This window comes from Acartia tonsa, chromosome 12, assembly GCF_053477335.1.
Source record: "Acartia tonsa isolate MP-2025a chromosome 12, ASM5347733v1, whole genome shotgun sequence".
In the NCBI taxonomy this organism is placed as follows: domain Eukaryota; kingdom Metazoa; phylum Arthropoda; class Copepoda; order Calanoida; family Acartiidae; genus Acartia; species Acartia tonsa.
In genome coordinates this window covers 23,976,170-23,997,641 of record NC_137271.1, presented here as the reverse complement: position 1 = coordinate 23,997,641, position 21,472 = coordinate 23,976,170, and the positions used below count along the sequence as shown (strand labels likewise).

The following is a 21,472-nucleotide window of genomic DNA, read 5'->3' as shown; positions in this document are numbered from 1 at the left end:
AAATCTGCTTGGTTGACCGCAACCGGAATTGCCATATTCTGGAGGCGGCGGTAGTGCCCAGCATTGGTACTGACGAAGGGTTACGTTCTATTGATCCTGCAGCCGCCGCCGAAATTTTTGATATGAAGCCTGATAATTTCTCTATGGTTGACAGTAAGATAGACGTGCTTATCGGTCATCTGACACCAGCTATGTTCCCGTGTGCAGATAAAATGGTTGGTGATTCTAGACTGTACAGAAGCTTATTTGGTACAGGTTATCTAGTTGTGTCTGCGGACGGCAGGACTGTTGCTAATCCTGTCGCTTGTAAAGCTACTAAGCTAGAGGTCAGCAAGTTGGAGTTCCTTTCCACAGAAAGTTTGGGGATACAGCCGCCATCAATGTGCAGCGGCTGTAAGAACTGCCGCCATTGCGCCGCCATTGCCGCCGGGCAGTCCGCCTTGGACGTGCGTAAGCGGCAGCTGATTGAAGAAGGTTTGACGCTGGATCTTGAGAGCCGTATCTGGACGGCTTCATATCCTTACAAGACGCCGCCAAGTGTGTTGTTTGATAACTCAGAGCAGGCGTACAAGATTTGCCTGCGTGACCGGCAGAGAATGGTCAAAAAAGGCGAATACGATACTTTCTGCCAAGTGTTCAATGAAGCTGTTTCTCGTGGCGTGTATACAAAAGCGTCACCAGAAGATCTGTCTTATACTGGGCCTGTGTATTATTCGAGCCTAGTCTGCGCATATAAAGAAAGTATTTCCACGCCGTTGAGGATATGCGCCAACAGTAGCCTCTGTTGCAAGGGGCTAAGTCTCAACAGTATTATGATGGACGGGCCAGTTCCATTATATTCCCTGATGCACAATCTTATTCGGTTCAGAAGTTACAAGTGTGCACTCGTGGCTGACATCCAGAAGTTTTATAATAGTTTGTTAGCTACCTATGAAGATTCTCAGCTGAAACGTGTATTTTTTGCTGATACAGTTGATGGAGAGCCGGAGGTTTACCTCACCAGAACTGTTAATTTTGGTGAAGCCCTCGCCGGCAATATGGCCATGACCGCCCTCAGACTCACTGGTCGTATTTTTGGTGGAAGATCCCTACAGGATGTTCATGATGTTTATGGATCTGAGAAGATTAGAGGTTCTGATGTTGTAGCCCATCAAGATGTGTGGAGAGATGTTCAGCAGCCACTCAGATCTGAATTTGTATTGTATCAAGATCCTCCTTCTGTCAAATTGGAGACTTGTACTTACGTGGATGACTGTTTAAGCGGTCATAACAGTAAACCTGAAGCTGTCCAGCTGGTCCGAGAGCTGGAGCAGATGATTGAACCTGGAAATTTCAGATTTAAATCTGTTATTTATTCTGGAGATGATGTTGACAGTGTGAAAGTTTTGGGCATTGTTTGGGTCCCAAAACAGGATATATTGTTCTTGCCTGTCAGAGCCAACCACGGCGCGAAGATAAAGGGTAGAAAGTTACTAGAAGACCTGGATTTGGAGGATCTCTGGAGAAGTCTACCTGAGACGATAACTAAACGAGAAGTTTGGAGAATCGTACAGCAGTTATATGACCCATTGGGTCTTGCAGCACCATTGCTGCTTAAATCCAAGCTATGTCTACGCTCAGTTTGCATACATGGATGCGACTGGGATGATTCCATACCTGGAGAGTTGAGGTCAGAATTCGTGAGCAGCCTCCAGGACAGGGCGGCACTTGGAAATGTGTCGTTCAGACGTTCGATGGTTCCTGATAAGCCATTGGGGCTTCCAATGGTAATTGGTTTCTGTGATGCATCAAGTTCAGCCTATGCAGCCATCACCTACCTGAGATGGCCAGTTGCTGGAGGTTTTGATGTAGTTTTGTGTTGCGCCAAGTCACGTGTCGCACCAGTTAAGATAGAGTCTATACCAAGGTTAGAAATGCTATCTTGCCTTATCTTGGCAAGGCTTGTGGATACAGTTGTCAGAGCCCTACCGTTCAGCATCTCTGGCAAAGTATTTTTTAGTGATAGCAGCTGTGCCCTGGCGCAGTTATCCAGTGACAGTGTTATGCTAAATGTTTTCAACAGTCATCGTGTTTCTGAGATACAACAGTTGACGAGCCCTGAAGATTGGAGATGGGTTCCAACCCAACACAACATCGCCGATTTAGCTACGCGAGGTTTGTGTACAATTGAGGATGTACAACCTGGATCTACATACCAGGAAGGTCCAAGCTGGTTGCGCCTGGAACAGGACCAGTGGCCCGTTAAAACGGCGGGTGAGGTTAATGCATCTATACCTGAGAGCGAGCTTAATCCAAAGATGGCGAAGCTCAAGGTAATGTTCACACAGATGGTGGACAATGATTTCTGGAGGTCGCTGGCAAGGAGGACCTACAGGCAGGCAAGAAGGACTGTAGCTGCAGTTCTTAAGGCTGCTAACTGTTTCAAATTGTTGCTTGTCAAGAAACGTGGTGTTGCAACAAATGAGGATGGTGGTAGCAACAATGATAGTTCTAGGTATTATGAGAACTATACTTTCACAAACACTTACTTGGATTCTGTTTGTGACCTGTTTTTGACATCCTTCAACCAAGAGAAGGATATGACCATGGACGCCGAGGGGAAATTCGATTCTCTTCAACCGTATCATCACAAAGTCCAGGTTTGTTGGCCCATAGTGGGTCATGATGGATGTTTTCCTCTTCGGTCATTTACAATACTCAAAATGGCCGCCAGAGGTGATGAAGCTCTTGAGGCCGCAGCTGGAGGCCCAAGGAAAGTTATGAAGGACAGCCCAGGTGTTGTCTTGCTTAGCCGCCACAACAGGCTGGCAAAGCTCATCCTTCAACAGTCTCACGATGAGCTGGGCCATGGAGGCCATCGTAAGACATTGGCGCAAAGCCGAAGGTATGCTTGGATCACACATGGCCGCATGGAGGCTATGAAAGTGGTCAAGAATTGTGCTGCATGTTCCATCGAGTATGCCAAGCGTTCGAGTCCCGCAATGGCTAATATCCTGCCAGACCGTGTGGAGCCGTCAGTGCCCTTCCAAGAGGTGCACATGGACCTTGCGGGGCCCATAGAAGTTGTGAAACCTGGCGTTGGCACCAGGAGAACCAAGACAAAGTACAAAGTCTGGTTGTTGATAGTAGCTTGTAGATTTACACAGGCTGTGTTTATTGATGTTTTGACAGATTATTCAACTGAAGCCGTGCTGGTCGGCTTGAGAAAGCTTCAGGCGTTCTACAATATGCCAAGAAGAGTTACTACTGATCGTGGTACCAATATGGCTGGTACCAAGCGCATTCTAGATGAACTTTTGAAGGATACCAGGATGCATTTTGAATGGCATCTTGTGCCCACAGCTGCACATTCGTTCGTTGGCACTGTAGAGAGGCAGGTTGGGCTGGTCAAGCGGGTGTTGAACAAGAAGTTGGCCGGTGCTACTGTAACCTTCAATGATTTACTGGTGTTGTGTGCTGAGACAGCTAGAGTGCTGAATTCAAAACCATTGACGTATGCCACTGCAGGAGAAGACGTCAATACCTGGAGAATAATTTCACCTGCTGATTTGCTTGGAGGCAGGACAAATGATGCAATCTGTACGTTTGAAACCGGTTGCAAAGAACCCATTACCAGGAGGTTGGAGAACCTGGAGGAGTTGACCCGGCAGTTCCATCAGGTGTACAAGGAGCAGCTCATGCCCGAGCTGTTGAAGTCCATCAAGTGGCGCCGCAACGAGGTGCTGCTCGAGCCAGGAGATGTGGTGCTTGTTGATGACAGCACAAGTTTGATGAAGAAGTTTAGATTGGGACGTGTTCAAGAAGTGCGCCCAGGTGGAAGGACCGTGGTTGCCAAATACAAATTATCAGATGACGCAGCCGCCACAAATAACGAGACTTCCGCAAGACGACTGCTCAAGATCAATCTACCCAAAGTTTAGTATAAGTATCGTTCTTGTTTAACTTTGAATTTTTATTTTTTTTCGGTAGATTTATCAGATTTTTTTCGAAAGACAAAAAACGCAATTTTTGATACAATTTCGTTTAAACTTTCAAATCAATGCAAGATTTTTTTCATTTGAAATGCAAACTTAAGTTTTTTATACGTTTTCGCAAGTTTTTTCAATGATTTAAGTCTTTCCGAGACCAGGGATTTTTTTCGAGGAAAATTTCCTAGGTACCTACGCAGATATAAACAGATATCCTTGTTGGATTGAAATTCGATATGATAAGAAATTAACAAAATGAGATTTTTACATCATTTAAATATTTCTTTAAGATTTATTACAATCACATAAATAATTTAATAATACATGCATATTAAAATTATTACTATTTACCTTTGAACTGATGTACCTAAAGAAAAAATGCAGATTTTTTTCGCGATGAATTAAGTAGATTCTTTGATATTCGCAGAATTAAGCTTAATAAGACCGCTTTACGCCGTACCTAAGCTCTGTTTCCTCGGCCAGGCATGACGCAAAACGGCAAAACTAAAGCATAAAATATTTTAATTTTGATTTGCTTTGATTGATGAATTTAAAAGTTTCTTTGAATTATTTCATGATTCTTTTTATTTTTGATTTGAATTAAACATCACTAATTATGTTTGTTTCAGTTGATGCAGCCCTGGGCCAGAAATCCTGTTGGAAATTATGCAGTATCAAAAGATGTGATGGAAAGTCATAACGTCCGACAGGATAGCTGGAACAAGGCATTTATTAATATTTGATGGATGTTGTTAGTTTGTACCTTGAGGGATTCATTCTAACTGAGGCCCAAATTGCCTTTAATTATGACTGTATGAATATGTATACATTGCTTTCTTCTTAAAACAGAGAGAAATTGAAGATTCAGCATTTTAGAAAAGTTCTTTTCTTACATTGAGCTTTTGTTTTATTTTAGTAAATTTAATTTGCATATTTCAATTGCAATTTTAATTTTACGCAATTTTGATTCACGAAGATTTAAAATTATGAAATTTTAACTTTCCGAAGTTTGATGATTTTTTTACAGTCATATTTTATTTAGATTTAAGTATCTATTTTATTAAAACATGTTTAGATTTAAGGATCTTACTTATCTTATCTGAAAAATGTTTAGATGTAAGCAAGTTATTTTTCTGTCGAAGAAAAATTCTAATTATTGAGAAGTTTTTATGCAATTTTACTTTTCTTTTCTAGCAAAAAGATTTAGTAGAAAAAATGTTATTATTTAATCTTTCTTTCTTTTGATGAAAAAAGTTTGAGTTGATTATTTAATTATCGATGCGATTTTTAGTATAAAAATCATATACCTATTTTATTATGTAGGTACCTAATTGAAGTTTAGGTACTAATGATTATTAATTCATGTATTTGCAATTACATGGTCTGTAATTCTAATTTTATTGAGATTATGAGGCCATGATATAATGAGATGTGTGAGTGGTAAATGTACAATTCATGAATGTTGAATGCTTTTCCCATTCCTTATTCCTGTCCTTATGTGGTAGCTGAGGCGGTTTGAGTTATTGTGGTATTCGTAAGTTACCATAACTAATTTAGGCCTTATGGCCATGACATTTTAAACTCTTGTAATTTATGCGTTATGAGATTGTGATTTCGTGGACACTGTCTGCACGTATATTGCAAAGATGAGGTATTGTGTTCGATTCCCAGTGAATAGACGGGTGTGTGTCGGTATGTATTTCTTGTATTCCCTGGCAAGTTCGAACCCATTAATCCCCTTTTTCCTTACACCAGAATTCCCCAGAGATGGAGTGTGTTATGCGGCATTCCTAACTATCTCCGCGCGTGGCTTGTAAACAAACAAAAAAGACGCGCACTTTTCCTTTGATGATTCCCATGTGAGGAGCTACGTGAATGAAAATAATGTATTGCTTGAATATACATGCGCTCTAATCCGTGGAAGATCTCAAATAAGCCTTCCGGCTTAGTTTGACATCATATGTGGTAAGAATTTATCTTTTAATTCTTGAAAATAAGCGTAGAATGGTACAATTTTATGAAGAAATTTAAATCATTAATTTTTCAATAAATAGACCATTTAACTGCTAAGTTTTGATATACGAATATTTACTTTTATATTATTGATCATTTTATTCTAAAATTATCAATTTCTGATGCGATTTAATATGATTCGTGCCAATTTAAAGTTTTTTAGAAAATTCATATTTTTTATTAAATTGAAATCACGCAACCTCGATGTTACAAAATAATAACAATTAATTTTATGTAATTAATTCTTATATTTTTGTTTTAGACTTACTGTTTTCATGGTAATAAATACACATTCGTAAACTTCACTATGTTGGTCATTCGGAGGGCTTCGAGATAAGATTTCGAGAACGGCTAGGCATTGCATTCCGAAACACTATAAGAAGCTATACGGAGGGGTTGGTGTAAATTGGGTTGTTGGGAAGGAACGTTATAATAGCCAGCATAGAGTATCACTTTATTATAGTACATGAAAATCTGATGTAACATTCAAGTAATTATTATTTATTATTTCAGAGTTTGGCTGTGAACCACCAGAACTTGCGGAAGGGTCTAGAACTCCCACGGAAAGATGATACAATGTTGCTATCACCAAGTAAAAGTATGCTGGATGTAGAAAGGCCTAGGAGAGCTTCTATACTAAAGGTATTATAGTATTTCCTTATATAAAAGTAACAGGATCTCTGTCTGGCTGTCTGTACTGAAGGATCTCGCTAACCACTTAATTGATATGTTTTTTTAGAGTATAGCGTCTTACAGGTCCTTATAACCATGTCATATTATTTGTTGGCTAAAAAATTTTGGATAGATTTATTGATTTTTCATTGATTGGTTCAAAACTAGTAATTGTCAAACTTATCAATCTATAGAAGGGACAATTATGCTAATAATCATTAGAGATGTAAAATGTAACGAAAATTGTCTTATCCCTTAAGATCTCTGCAGTCATGTAAATTTCTTTTCTTGCCAAAAGACAAAAGATAATTAACACCATGTACTATATCTTTATGAATACCAAGGCTAATTCAATCTTTAAGTAGTACAACCACTAATAATCTAACAAGGATGACAACACCCATAAAAGCAAAGCTCTAAAATCAGTAAGAAGGACAAACGAACAATAACTCTTAGAGAATGTCATAACTTAATGAGAATAACTTTAATTTCTAAGTCTAAGCGAAATTGTACATTAATTTGTTACATAATTACGTAAACATAAGATACGGTAAAAGGACATACTTTCACTTTTAGGATTTGATTATAGAGTTGCCTCGATTACAATACCTTGTTGTCCCAAGAATTATTATTCCAAAAATAAGATAAATAGGATAAAGTTTGATATCAATAACCTTAATTAACGAAAAAAACTAACAGTTACGGATGGACAGACCGACAATAATTTTAGAAAAGCTTCGCTTTAAACAATATGGTTTGCCATGTGTCTTTTTGTACATTTTGTTTCTTTGTAAACAAAATCAAGGAATCAATAATTAGGAAAATTAGATTAATACTTCGCTCAATAGAAGGCAGAAAGGGAGGGGGCATTGGGCTGTTAATTACACTTGTCCCCAAAGCTTATCATCACGTTAGCTTATTTGTTGGCTTATAAACTTTTGATTAGTTAGATCAATTTTTCTTGAGGTGGTATATCTTTTCATTGATGATGTTCTGTCAGGGATCTAATGGGATAAGACAATGTACATTTACAATGATGATTCACAAAATTACCCTTTCTGTAGATTACAATTAGTAGTTGAAACGCTAGTACACTTCACTTAATGAACGAACAAATCAAAATTCAATAAATGTCTCCAAAGTTGTTGAGCCAACAAACTTAAGCAAACGTTAATATAAAACTATGAAGACTAGCGTAATAAACAGCCTATTGTATCTTCCCTTCTGTGTTCTATGGTGATAATAAGTTTGATATTTTTGTCATGCATAGAATTAATAAATTATTACTATTCATATGTATAATCAGGGAGGTAGGGGACAGTGCACTGTTTATTACACTAGTCTCCAATGTTTTATAATAACGTTTTCTAATTAGAAAAATAACTTTTGGGATTTCTATTGAATTTTGATTGCTTGGTTTATTAGGTTGAGTGTCCAAACGTCTAGAATACTAATTGTAATCTACAGAAATGCTAATTTTGTGTATATTCATTGGGATGTACATTAAATCTTCTCTGCAATTGTCTTATCCCTTTAGATCCCTGTGTATTCATATATATGTTCATTAAAAGTATACTGTATAATTATAGTAATACGAAGGGAGGGGTACTTTGGACTGTAAATTATGCTGGTACCCAACGTTTAAAATCAAATTATCCTATCAATCAACTCAAAAACTTTGTAGACATTTATTCAATTTTTATTGGTATGGTCTAAAAAAAAGTGTCCAAACGAATAATTTCAATGTAAATAAGTGGTAATTTTGTTAAATTTTATCGGGGATGTATATCAATATACCGTCCATTGTCCTATCACTTAAGATCCTTGTTATATTTATTGATTATAGAGCGAATGAATCGGTTATGAAGGCTCTATAACCCATTTTCTCAATTCCACCATCCAATATTTTGTTTGTGCTTCTCTTCTACTGAATGGCGTCATCCTTGATTTTTTTTTGTAATAGTTTATGGACGGGAATGGATTTATTATTACTTGGATCTTACACCACATTATCATGTACTCTAATAAAGTGAAACTTGCAGCTGGCTAAAATAACAAACATCCCATCCACCTCTATACCCTATTCCCTTCCCCTCCTACTGGATGTAAAAATAACTGATAAATTATGTTAATGTTAGCAATCTAAATTGACGACAATTTTCCCCTGTCATGATATCCACGTATATTAAATATCCATTTGTACGGGCTTATGTATTTTCATTTGTATTATAAACAATGATAAATTAGATAACTTGATTTTTGTATAAAAAATAACTGTTTCTATTTTTAAATCAGAAGGAGCGATCATTCGAGCTAGCTCTAGAGAAAGTATACCCGAGCGTCACCCCAACCAACACTAATAATACCCCAGAATACCTAACCATAAAGCCACCCGCAGTCAAGCAACCCTCAACAAATGCACAATCAGCTGACAAAACAGCAACAGAAAAATCCTCCAATAGTTTGGACAAAAGTGAAAAATGCGCAACTCAAACAAGCGCAAATGCCGCACCCTCAAGTGATACACCGACAAATCCGCCGTTGACTAATGGTATTGCTACCGACACTGATCAGGAGAAACCGCCGCAGCAGTTGGCAGGCCTTTCTACCGCCATAGTGCATCCGTTTTCGGAGAGGAAAATTGGCGCTTTTCTTGAACCCCCGAGGTATTTTTTTTTCTTTTGTAAAGATGCACTCTGCAAGTTCTATATATGTTAACTAGCGGCTTCGCTTCTAGCCTCTAGGGGCTTTGCCCCATGAGGTAATTTAAAAAAAAAATTTAAAAAAGAGAAAAAATTTGGGTGCTGCGCTCATCATTTATGGTCAGCACCATTTTTTTTTAGGTGGGGAGGGGGAATTTTCATTTTTGGGGTGGTTGGGGGTGTCCCACCCCCCCCAAGAAAGTAGCTTAAACCACCACAGGACCAATATGTATATACCCTGAAGAGTAGAATCCGATCGGTTCAGTGGTTACCGAGATCTTAAGGGACAGACGGACGGACGGACAGACAGACAGGCATTGTTCTACTTTGTATTAAAGATATATCTGTTTGTATTAAAAAGATGTAAAAAGAAGTTAAATGTCTATTTACCTCTCTGGTATTTAATAAATTTGGCAATGGCTGAAATAATATCGGAATTTCTTTCAATACTCTTTGTAAATAAAGATTCTATAGCACACCCTCAAAGTTTATGAGTCAATGTTAAGCAGAAATATATAGTGTTAGCATTTATTTCCCCTCCCTCCCCACCTAAAATCTTTAGCAATAAAGTCCCATTGCCACTATTGATTTGATTAGATACTTAAATCTGAAATCTCAAATATGATTTAAAGCTAAGGTGCCCACCCTCCCCTTTATCTTAAATAAATTGAATTTATTGCTCGGGGTTTAGAGTTCAAGAATCCTGCGGGTGGGGGGTGGGAGCTAATCCTACGGGACCTATACACAGTATAACCTAACCTAACCTGATCTAAAGTAATACGAAAACTATTCCCATTTCCCACCTACCTTATTTATAGTTAATATTAATAGTAAAGCGAGGAAAGGGGTTCTCTGTTCGATTCGCAATTTTAAAGAAAAACTCCTAAGCTTGTTAAAAGCAAAGCTTTTCTATAATTAGGGTCGGTTCGTCCGTCCATACGTCCGTCCGTAACGGATAGCTTTTTTCATTAATTTAGGTATGTTAGAATAGTCCTATCGATTTCAAACTTTGCATGGTCATTCCTTTAGTAGTTATGTAAGATTTTGAAAGCGTAGCAACTCTATAACCATTACCAGAATGTCTTTACGTCCATTTTAAACATGTTGATTTTTTTTACTTTTTTAACAACAAATTTTCATGTGATCTAATCATCCGATTGATCTGATTTTTGGTATATTAATTCCTGGGACAACAAATTTTAATGTTATAAGCGAAACAACTCTATAATCAAGTTCTAAAAATGTAAGTATATCCATAAACATTATACTGTATCCAGCAGTTTTTCAACAAATTTACTTACAATTTTGGTTCGACTCTTATACATTTATATTCTGATTATTCAGTTCTGACAATATACAAATGTTCATGTCCGTTTGTCCTACCATTTCAGTGCTTCGCTTTTATGGATGTTGTCATCCTTGTTATTACTAAATTTACTTAAAGTTATGAAAAGTTTAAGTTTAAAATTGTATAATATGATTCAGATAAATCGGTATATCATTATTTGGATGTTGCCCCAGATTTTCATGTACTCTAATAAAGTGATATTCCCAGCTGGCTAAAATAACATACCCCTCCACCCCCTTTTACCCCACTGGACAAATGAACAAACCAATAAACAAGGTGTACATCTTTAAATGTAATGTATATTTCCATTGATGATACACAAAATTAATCCTTATGTAGATTAAAATTAGTGGTTGAATTATTTAAACACTAATTTACTTAATGTATAAACCAATCAAAATTCACTAAAGTCCCTAAAGTTAATAAGCCAATGAATAAGAAAAGTTTATTATTAAATTGTTGGTGCTACTGTAATAAACAGCCCATTGTTTCCTCAAATTAGCCGCCTAAATCTTTCCCTGTTGATATATCCACTTATTATTAAATCCATTTTCAGATTTGAACCAGCTGTAGCAGAGAAAGAATTTCCGCGAAGAGCTAATTCTTTTTCAGAGAAAGGTTAGTAATATCAGATAAGAGAAAGGGATATATATTTTTAGCAGGGATAGAGGGATAGGATAATGGAGGATTATTTAGCCTTCCCCTTATAGTTGGAATAGTTTTGACCCTCAGACTGGTTTTATCATATGAGAAAGAAAGGAGAAATTTGAATCGTTTTATTTTACTTTAAACGTGTACTTTTTTTGTGTATTTATTACAGCATAAATGTTTCATGTTACTGATTTGATAAGCAATTAGTAGCGCTTTGACTTTACTAAAGTGTTTAACAATTTAAAGAATTAAATTAAAGTCAACTAGGCTGCAGATACTATGCAACAAAGGTTTAAACGTCTACCTATAATGAGTCAGGTAGCTTAAAATACTTTTGATGGTGTTAAAGAGTAAGAGTTGAACTACCCCTCTCTCCCCCAACCTCCCATAAATAAAAGAAGTTTAAAATAAACTAGCTAACCTTTCATAAACCTCAATTTCAATACTTTATCTGTTTTTAAATTTTGATACCTCTCCCCACCCTCCTCATTAAATTCAGTTTTCAACCCCCTAAGATGCATATTCACATTAACCTCTCCTAGATCTCAGTACCGTATTTTTGAGAGTTAAAGATCATTTAAAATTATCAACTACGTACAACAAAACGCTAAAAAATAATCAAATTTCGACAATTTTGATAAAGCTAAAAGTATTGATTATCTAATACTATGAGGTCATAGATTTAATTTCTTTGTTGATTTTCTATGACTTTTATAAATATAAATAAATAATTTTCAAAACTGATTTTTGTCCACTGGATTAAAAGAGGTTCTCGGCAATAATGAAAACCATGTATAGCATTGTGTCACAGACAACTTTCCACGAATATTAAACTAAAAATCATATAATAAATACCAGTTTGTTAGGCAGGTCATAAAGTCCATCTGTGCTAATAAAACTGGTTTATTTTTTTATTTAATATCCGCCGAAAGGTGTTCTATTATGATGCAATAAATACCTCAATTAAATTATTTTTTTAGGCAATATTTTGTCTGAAAACGGCTCAGATAGTAGGTAAGTCTTTTTTTTAAGACTTGGTGCTTTCCCTCAAAGTTTGTGTCGAGCACGAAACCCCTCCCCCTAATTTTGAAAAAATTGTAAATATTTTATTTATGTCTTTATAAGTCCAACCCCTGTTGAGGGTTCTAACTATGGGGTATCCTAATCCTGCAAGGCTACCCATTATCAAATATAACCTATCCTAATTTGGCCTAAAGTAAAAAACAAGACTAAAATTTTCTCCCGACACAACCCAATCTTTCCAGATTTTGTATAATTTTTTGAGGAACACGACTCCAGTGACGTCATATTTTTCTTTCCCGAAAAAGGGAAGGGGGGAAGAAAAAAAGAGATGGGAGAAAAGGGGGGTTTTTCCTTATTTCTTTTGAAGAGATTTTCTTCCCCCCTTCCATTTTCGGGAAAGAAAAATATGACGTCACTGGAGTCGTGTTCCTCAAAAAATTATACAAAATCTGGAAAGATTGGGTTGTGTCTTATCTCCCCCTCCTCCCATAGCCTTATTTTTAATCTTCTTTCAAAGAGGGAGGGTTTCTGTGTTAAACAAGGCTCTTTGACGGAAACCCCAAAAACTTGTGAATACTTTGTTATGACCATTTGTCTAAATGTTTAACTTCTGTTTCGTTTTTTTTTTCATTTTGTTTAAATTATATATATGTATAAGATATTAAAATATCTTGCAAAATATTTTATTATTTTCTTTCATGTTGAAAAATATAATTTTAAAAAGAAATATACTGAAAAAAAAAATAAATGTAATACAAAGAAAAGTTTACATCATGACAAAGTTGGGATAATAATAACAAGTAATAAAAATTAATCTTATAGAGGGATCAAAGTTTTAAAGGATTTTTTTATTTTTTTCCATTTTACCACCCTCCCCATATAAAATTTACCCCCCCCCCCCCCACTTCAACAATCAAGATTTTTTACCATCGCCCAAAATCAAACGAATATTTAGTTACACCAGATAAAAACAGTTCTGAACCATGATAAAAATACATAGTTTGTAATGGCCTTTTAATACAACAATGCACTGGGTGTGTCTAAACAATGTCTATTCAAAGAAGTGAAAGTTTCCCCATTATTAAGAAGAAAAAATTTAAATCAAAACTAATTGTCTAGCTTCCATAAAATAGATAGATCAACTCAATCAGTGTTTTTTAATATTAAAATTCGACTTTTGAAACGGCTAAAAATCACCAAATGATAATTTAGCTCTGTATTTGCCCTTCTGTGCATTGTATAAGATTTCCAAATTGTAAAAATAATTTTTAAATCTAAAGGATCCAATTATTATTTCTTTTTTAAATTCTAGTTATTTTTAAAGAGTACTTTTTCTTTTGAAACTTATAAAACTTTTTTTGTTAACTTGAACTTTTCCTTTTTTATTTATGTAAATTTTTTTTTAAAAAATTTCAGGGTATAAAAACAAAAGCATTGAGAAAATTCTAGGTGATTGGGATCAGGTGCAGTTTATGGTAATAATGTTCCTGGTATATTTCCAAAAAGTCTTTAAACTTTAAAGGCTTCTAGCTGCCAAACAGCTGAACGACCATGTCAGGCCCACACACCGTGTAAAGCAGCTTAAGAAGGCCTATACGTAATCTGAAGTAGCCAAGATCCAATGATTCACAGGAAAACAGAGAAACGCTTAAAATAAGTCTTTTTCCCAAATTTATGAACACTTCAAGATAGTTTCAAATTATTGAGATATGAATATTCTAGTTTATTTGTAGGCCTTCTTTTGCCAATTAGAAATAACTTCGTTAGAGCATAACAAATAGGTCCAGCCGTTTGGTCGTTAGCAGCAGCCTTTAAAGTTAATAGATTTTTGGAGATAATCGTTACCAGGAACATTTTACCGTGAACTGCTCTAGGTCCGGTGATTGTGTGCCAGTATTCTTAGATTATAGCTTTAGTTATTTAATAATATTTAGTTTGGAAAGCATTTTTTAACAATTTTCCTTTATTCAGATAAAGTAGAGTTAAAGCAAATAAGATTTTTTTTTGGGGGGGGGGGAGGCGGAGGGCTTGGGGAGGTTACAACTAAGCTCCTTGTTGTTGCCTATATATATATATACAAAATAATTAAATAATTTCTAAAAGCATTTTATTATTTATGCTTTTTCTCCTATCGATCACTTATCCCCCCCTGAATATCTATTCTATTCTATTCTATTAGTTAATAAATTCTATTCATCCCCCCCCCCCCCTGAAAAATTGATAATACATTTTTTTTCTTTGTCTAACCCCTACGGGGCTACCCAGTACCCAATATAACCTTACCTAACCAGAACTAAAGTGAATAATTAAACACACAAAATACCCTTTCATACCCCGGGGGATTTCTGTACTTAATGAGACTCATAAAGGAAATTATCAAGAAATGGAACACAGTAATAGTGTCTGACTGATTTTGACGTAACAAAAAAATAGCCAATGAGAGGCCGTTATTGACCAATGGTAAAATTTATAGTGGCCTCTCATTGGCTAATTTTTTTTGTTACGTCATAATCAGTCAGACACTATTACTGTGTTCAAGAAATGCTTTTCAAACTCTATAAGCTGAAATACAATAAAAACTGAACATATAACGTTTAGTTCACCTAAATTGAATATTATGATAATGCATACAATTAGATTTAGTTTCCAAATTAATGAAAAAAGAAGCTAAATGAATTTTTAATTGCTTTGTACTAATTAAAAATGTTTTTTATGGATTTTAAAAAATACAAATGTATTTTTCAAATATTTTAGGCATTAGAGAATGTTTTTTTGTATATTTTTAGATTAGTGATTAACTTACTGCCATGCTTAGGTTAAATCAAGATATACACGGTGATTCAGAAAAAACTTCGTTTTCCATTATTCTGATACAACCAGAAGGAATACAGAAAAAAATGATTATACGTCCTTGTTCTCTGATAAAAGGTACATCAAATTTGTAAAAGGTGTTTTTCATTATCTATAAAAATGCGGCCTCTATTTTGTATAAAAAAAAATCTTTAAAAAAAACTTTTTTTTACAACAAACTAAAGAAAAAAAAGTTATTGAAATTTGAATTTTATTTACATATAAAAAATAAATTTTATTATATATTCAGAGATATTAAAAAAGACCTTTTCTAAGTTTAATGTATTTTAATACAGAGAACAAGGATGTATAATTATTTTTTCTGTATTCCATCTGGTTGTATCAGAAAATCGGAAAACGCAGTTTATTCTGAATCACCCTGTATTTTTTTGAAAATTTAATAAGTAGGGTTTAATTCAATGTAGATTGTAGGTATATTTTTTTTTCATAATGAAGTTAAAATAAAATCTTGATTTAAGCGAGGCGTGGCAGATTTAGTTTCTTATTAATGTAATCTAATAGGCGTTGCTACAAAAGACCAACGCCTAATTGGTCTTTTGTAGGCGTTGGTCTTTTGTAGAGTTGGTCTTTTGTAGGCGTTGGTCTTTTGTAGAACCGACTAGTTGGTCTTTTGTAGGCGTTGGTCTTTTGTAGAGTTGGTCTTTTGTAGCAACGCCATCTAATATACATATTTTATCTATTTTTGTCTAGGTTTAACTCGCTGGATATTCTAGAACATAGAAGAAGTTCAGTCCTGGTCACAGACCTATGAATATGAACATGTTATAGAGTAGCTGTGCTACTTACAAACTACAAAAGTGATAATACAAAATTTAGAAACTATAATAGTTATTTATCGCATCGAATTATAGACAGCTTTGTGCGGATATTTGAATGAAAAATCATAAGATTAAAAACAGTTTTGTCAGCCCAAAGAATTAATCTTATGATTTTTATTTCAATAACCGTGGAAAATTGTCTGTAATACAATGTTTTACGTTATGAGAACCGGCTCTAATCCAACAGATATTAATCGGTTTCAAAGCCATACTAGAATAAATATTATATAGATAAACAAAAACAAGTAATATTACAAATCTTTATTTTTAGGGAGTTTAGGGGATAAGACAATAGGTTTGGTTGTTATATTTTAATAGTTATTTCTCGCATCGTATTATAAACGGCTTTCCGCGGATATAGAATGTACAATTATAAGATTAAAACTAGTTTTTTTAGCCCCGAGGTGCCGGAGGCACCGGCTAAAAAAAACTGGTTTTAATCTTATGATTTTACATTTTTATATTCGTAGAAAGCCGTTTATAATACGATGCTAGACATAGTTTTTTCGTATGGATGAGAACCGGTTCCTATCCACCGGATTCGAATGAATACGAGAAAATATTTTACTATATTATTGTCAAACTTTATCGGTATTTTTAAAGTAATTTACTAGAACGAATGTTTTATCTCGGATGGATAGGACAATGGCGGTTAAATTAATCTACGAATTTTTACCCCCCTAAATAAATACCATAGACATGTTTTTAACAAAAATCAATAATGGGAGATTTATCATTCATTGTCCTATCCCTTATATAAAATTGACTGTTATATTGTTACATATTAAATTTATAATATTGATTATCATATTTTAGTCTTGTCATTACTAATTAACATTCTAATACTATATATTAAAGTTGTTTTTAGATATCTAGTAACAAAACTACTTTATAACTAGAATATTTCGTCTGTGGTAAGACAAAAAAGTTTTATTTTTATTTTTAAAAGCATAAATAATTGCAAATTGAAAATAGATTTTGTTTTTACTAACCATTTTTAGGGAAGGAAGGGGAGGACAAAGGACTGCAAATTTTACTTGCACTCAAAGTTGAACAATTCTTATCATTATTCCTGAAAATTTTGTATACCATGCAATTGCTGCGCTACTAATGGATGCTAAAACATGCACAAAAAATATCTTAAAAATATTATCTAAAACCCCAAAGTGTAACCATCCAAGTGTCTTATTTAAAATCTCTATACAATCATAAATTGTAAAAAAAAACAAGAATGACCGCATCGATAAAACCGAAGTATGAAAAGTATGTAAAACTGTAATTTGAATGTAAATGTCAAAATCACATAAAGAATAATGTCAAAAAGTTAAAGTTAATGCATATAGGTAACTATTATAGAGTTGCTACACTTTTGAAATTTTATTAACTATAACAAAAACACCATACTACGATTGAAAAAATAGAATAATTCTAGCATGCCTATATTAATGATAAGAGCTGTCTGGTTCGGACGGACATGCCCCAAAGATAGAAAAGCTTCGCTTTAAATTATATTAGTGAACAATATAATGGACTAAACAATTTTTAAGGTGCAATATCCCTTTATGAAAGTTATTAGCAATCAATTTCTAAATTAAGATTCTCTTATTTGAATCTCTCAAAAGATTCTTTAAAACTAGTCCATCTCAAATAATTAAGTTAAAATGTATTTAAGTTATTGAATATAATTATGATATTATAAATTGTAAATATTATTAAAATGTATATAAACTATGAATAACCCTTAATAATTTTACACATAATATATTATAGATTATAAAAAAAAAGATTATTTATAATTTTCTTCTTTTAATTGACTTTGTCTGACCGTCTATCTTAATAGGGTAATGAAATTTTATTGGCTGCTAAGATAAGATAGAAATATGCCGTTTTTAGGTAGATTATTATAAATAAATTGCATTAATTAGATTATATAAAAGCGCCCATACGATATTTTTATTAGCAAAGCTACTCTATGTTTTAATTTGTCTGTCAGTCATTGTATGGGGAAAGTATTATTTTCTCAGCTGCTTTTCAAGATAAACGGCTGAATTAATTTATGAGATTCCCTTTACCAAAGACCATCTAGTATGTAATTTACTTTGTCAGTCTTAATTTTTTTAAAATATAAAATTATTTGAGAAAAGTTTCGTGATTTTTTTCCCCCAATAAATCTTGATTTGAGTAAATGCTCTTTAAAACTTCTTGTCTGAATTCCCATCTATGATTGTTTTGTCTTTTGCTACTTATGGATAATGGATAGATATTGCCATCCTCATATATGTATATGAATTATGTTGTTTATATAAGGTTTTCTTTGTGTGTCAAATGTTTTACTAAATTCAAAAAGACACAAACAAGTCGTTTATTATTAGCTGAAATTTGGTAATTCCAGCTGATTTTTTTTCGTGATTTAGGGGGGGGGGAGCAACGATTCATAGTAAAGACGACCTTTTTATCTGCCTTTCAAATATTATTTTACATATATTTCACTTGTTGGCTAATCCTTATTCCTGGCTTAATAAGTTTTTTTTGTTTAAATTCATAGTAAATTTTTTACATTCTATTTTCATTTCAGCTTTCTATAATAAGTAATATTTAATTCATTTTTTGTTTCAATATTAGAAAATTAAATATTTTTTTTAATTTTAAACTTAAATTAATCTTTTCGTCTAGAATAAGTTTTCGATAAAAATCTCATAAAATATTAAAATCTTGTGTTAGCATGGAGAAATAGATTTATACTTGACATATAAACTACAGCAAAAAATATAAAAGATAATTATTGCATCGTATTATAGACAGCTTTCTGCGGATTTAAAAAAAATAAGATTAGAACACAAAATATAATTTAATTTTATGATTTTTATTTTGACATTCGTGGAAAATTGTCTGCAATAAAATGCTTTACATGTTTTTTTTAGTATGTTTATGAACCGGTTCTAATCCAGTGGATATTAATCGGTTTCGAAGCCATACAGGAGAAAAAATTTATTCATAACAGCAAAGTTAAACAAATCAGACAGACAGAATTAATTAATACTTCATTGACTTATCCTTGCAGCCTTGCAATAGAGAACCCACAAAATATTAGGATTATAAAATATATTTTCTGGGAGCAAAACTACTGTATAACTCGTCTGTATGTCTGACCTATGAACATCCAGTTTAAAATTTACAATGTTTATTGATCTGTCGGTTATGTGCAAAAGACGTAATTATCAATAAACAACTGCTCTTTAATTTTCTTTATCCGTTTAACCCAAAATGAATTTTTTTACTTTTGGATGTTGTCATTCTTTTTTTATAACATCAGTCTTAACAAGATTTTTAAACATGAAAATGTATTAGGTAAGATAACATGGTTAGGAAATTCAACGTTCTGTTCAGTAGCGACGCTACTCTATAATTCCAAATGTCTATCTGTTATGTAATAACTGATAGACGTTCTAATCAATAAGCAGCTAATCCAGGGCAGTTAAGCACCCCTATTTTTTTCAATTTTCACTAGAGTCCCCCCCCCCTGAATAACTAATTGAATTTTACTTTAAAAATATGAATATACACTGATGTATCTTTGTTTAACATTAACAACTAGAAATATAAACATTTTCTTTTATAAATATTTTAAAAAGTTTAGTATTTTCAAACAAACTAAAAAGATTTTATGTAATTTTAGATGATCTAATTTTCTCTTTGTATGATTTATCTTGTTTTCAATACTATCCTTGAGGAGTAAATTCATGTACAGGGTGCGGCACATAAATCCGGACGTTTTTTAAACGGCCATAGCGTCAAAACTACTTGAACAATCAGGACGTTTGACCCCCTTAAAAAGCTTTGGTAATGACCTTTTAGGATAAAAAATCTTTGGACGAAGATGGACGTGTGCACTGAGCTGGCCGCGCATATGTACAACAAGGCAGATTCTAAATGCGCCGGTGGTTTAATCTGGATTCTCGACTAGGGCCCACTAAATCTGACCTCAGCCCATCTGTAGGTGAAGTAGAGTTATGCAACTTGCTGGGGATACTGTCAGATACATAAGTAAGACACTAGAAAAGACTAGAGCGCTCTATCTGAAATGGCTTGGCCGTAGTACTCCAGCAAAGTGAAACGGGGCAAATTTTGAGATGTAAAAAACGTCAAAAACCGTGAAAATTCGTGAAAATTTCTAGGTTCTTGACTTAAGGGACCCATATTGAACTTTAAAACTCATTTTATACTATAGGTTGCCTTCACAACCCTAGCTGAAACTTCATGCCATTTCTAAAAAGGTAAAGAACGTCGTTCTAGCCTAACTGTGGTCCAAATAGGAGCCTCTGTGTCTAAGGGTAGCTTGAAAGTTGGGCTAATTTGGATCCTGCGGTTACTCACGTTCATAGGGAAACGTGGTCTCCCAGCAGCCTGATCTTAACTCTATGGACTTTTGGGCCTGGGGCTACTTTGAAGCATGCACCAATAAGCGTGCCCATACCACAAAGACCTCCCTCATTGCCACTATCAAGGAGAACTAAGCCATCTTGGACAGGTACATTTTGACCTGGACCTGGTTGAGTAGGCGGGTAGAGGCAGTGATTGAGGTTGGCGGCCATTTTTATGAATAATTTAATAGTACTATACCCATTCTGCCTCTCAGTTTTTAAAATTCAATAAAATCTTAAAAATTGACGATTTTATGTTCATTTGTTTGAAAATTAGAATTTGTCTGGATTTATGTGCCGCACCCTGTATATAACACCCATGGTAGTCCAGATGCTAAAATTAGCAGCATTTAGCAGTTCTGTCTTTTACAGACCATTTCCATATTATCTTTGGTGATTTTAGTCCGATTTATAAATTTTTGTGGTTGATAAATACAAAACTAGATTTCCCATCTTTGTAAAGATTTTTGTTCAAAGATAAAATAAAAAAATTCTCATACATTTTTGTGATTTTCTTGCTGCTATTTATGATAGATGGTTCATTTTTTGCATGAAGATACCTTATTCCAATGAGCTTCATTGTGTGTTTTTCCTAATTAGTAACTGAGAAAATCTCATTCACACATAGCATTTCACAATAACAGATAAACTAAGAGATTGACAGACATACAAATAAATTCATTTTTATATCATTTATGTATAATCAAAAGGGAATCATGGAAAAGATATTTTTTTATACAGTTCGACAAATAATTTGACTTATAGAGTAGCATTACTGCTAAAAATAAAACAAAAATTTTACCTTGAACAATGTTATGAAAATAAAAATCTTTAAACTTAAATAGATTTCAAACTCTTGATATACTATCATATACAATAATCTGGCATTAATATAAGAAATTCCAATCAGTAGAATTTTTTATGATTCAATTTTAATTTGATATAATTATTTGATAGCTACAATTATCATATTAAATTCAACTAT

General features: G+C 33.9%; 1 protein-coding gene across 1 annotated transcript in view; it reads left to right on the top strand.

The window, feature by feature from the left end:
* LOC145334018 (uncharacterized) overlaps positions 1-16,383 on the top strand; it is an 87,816-nt gene extending 71,433 nt beyond the window's left edge. Inside the window, exons 22-26 of the mRNA XM_080179296.1 lie at positions 6,495-6,623; positions 8,949-9,319; positions 11,260-11,321; positions 12,335-12,368; positions 15,939-16,383. Coding sequence (XP_080035422.1) covers positions 6,495-6,623; positions 8,949-9,319; positions 11,260-11,321; positions 12,335-12,368; positions 15,939-15,999 — 657 coding nt within the window. The 3' untranslated portion in view covers positions 16,000-16,383. The remainder of the gene's footprint in view (positions 1-6,494; positions 6,624-8,948; positions 9,320-11,259; positions 11,322-12,334; positions 12,369-15,938) is intronic.
* Positions 16,384-21,472: the final 5,089 nt, after the last annotated feature.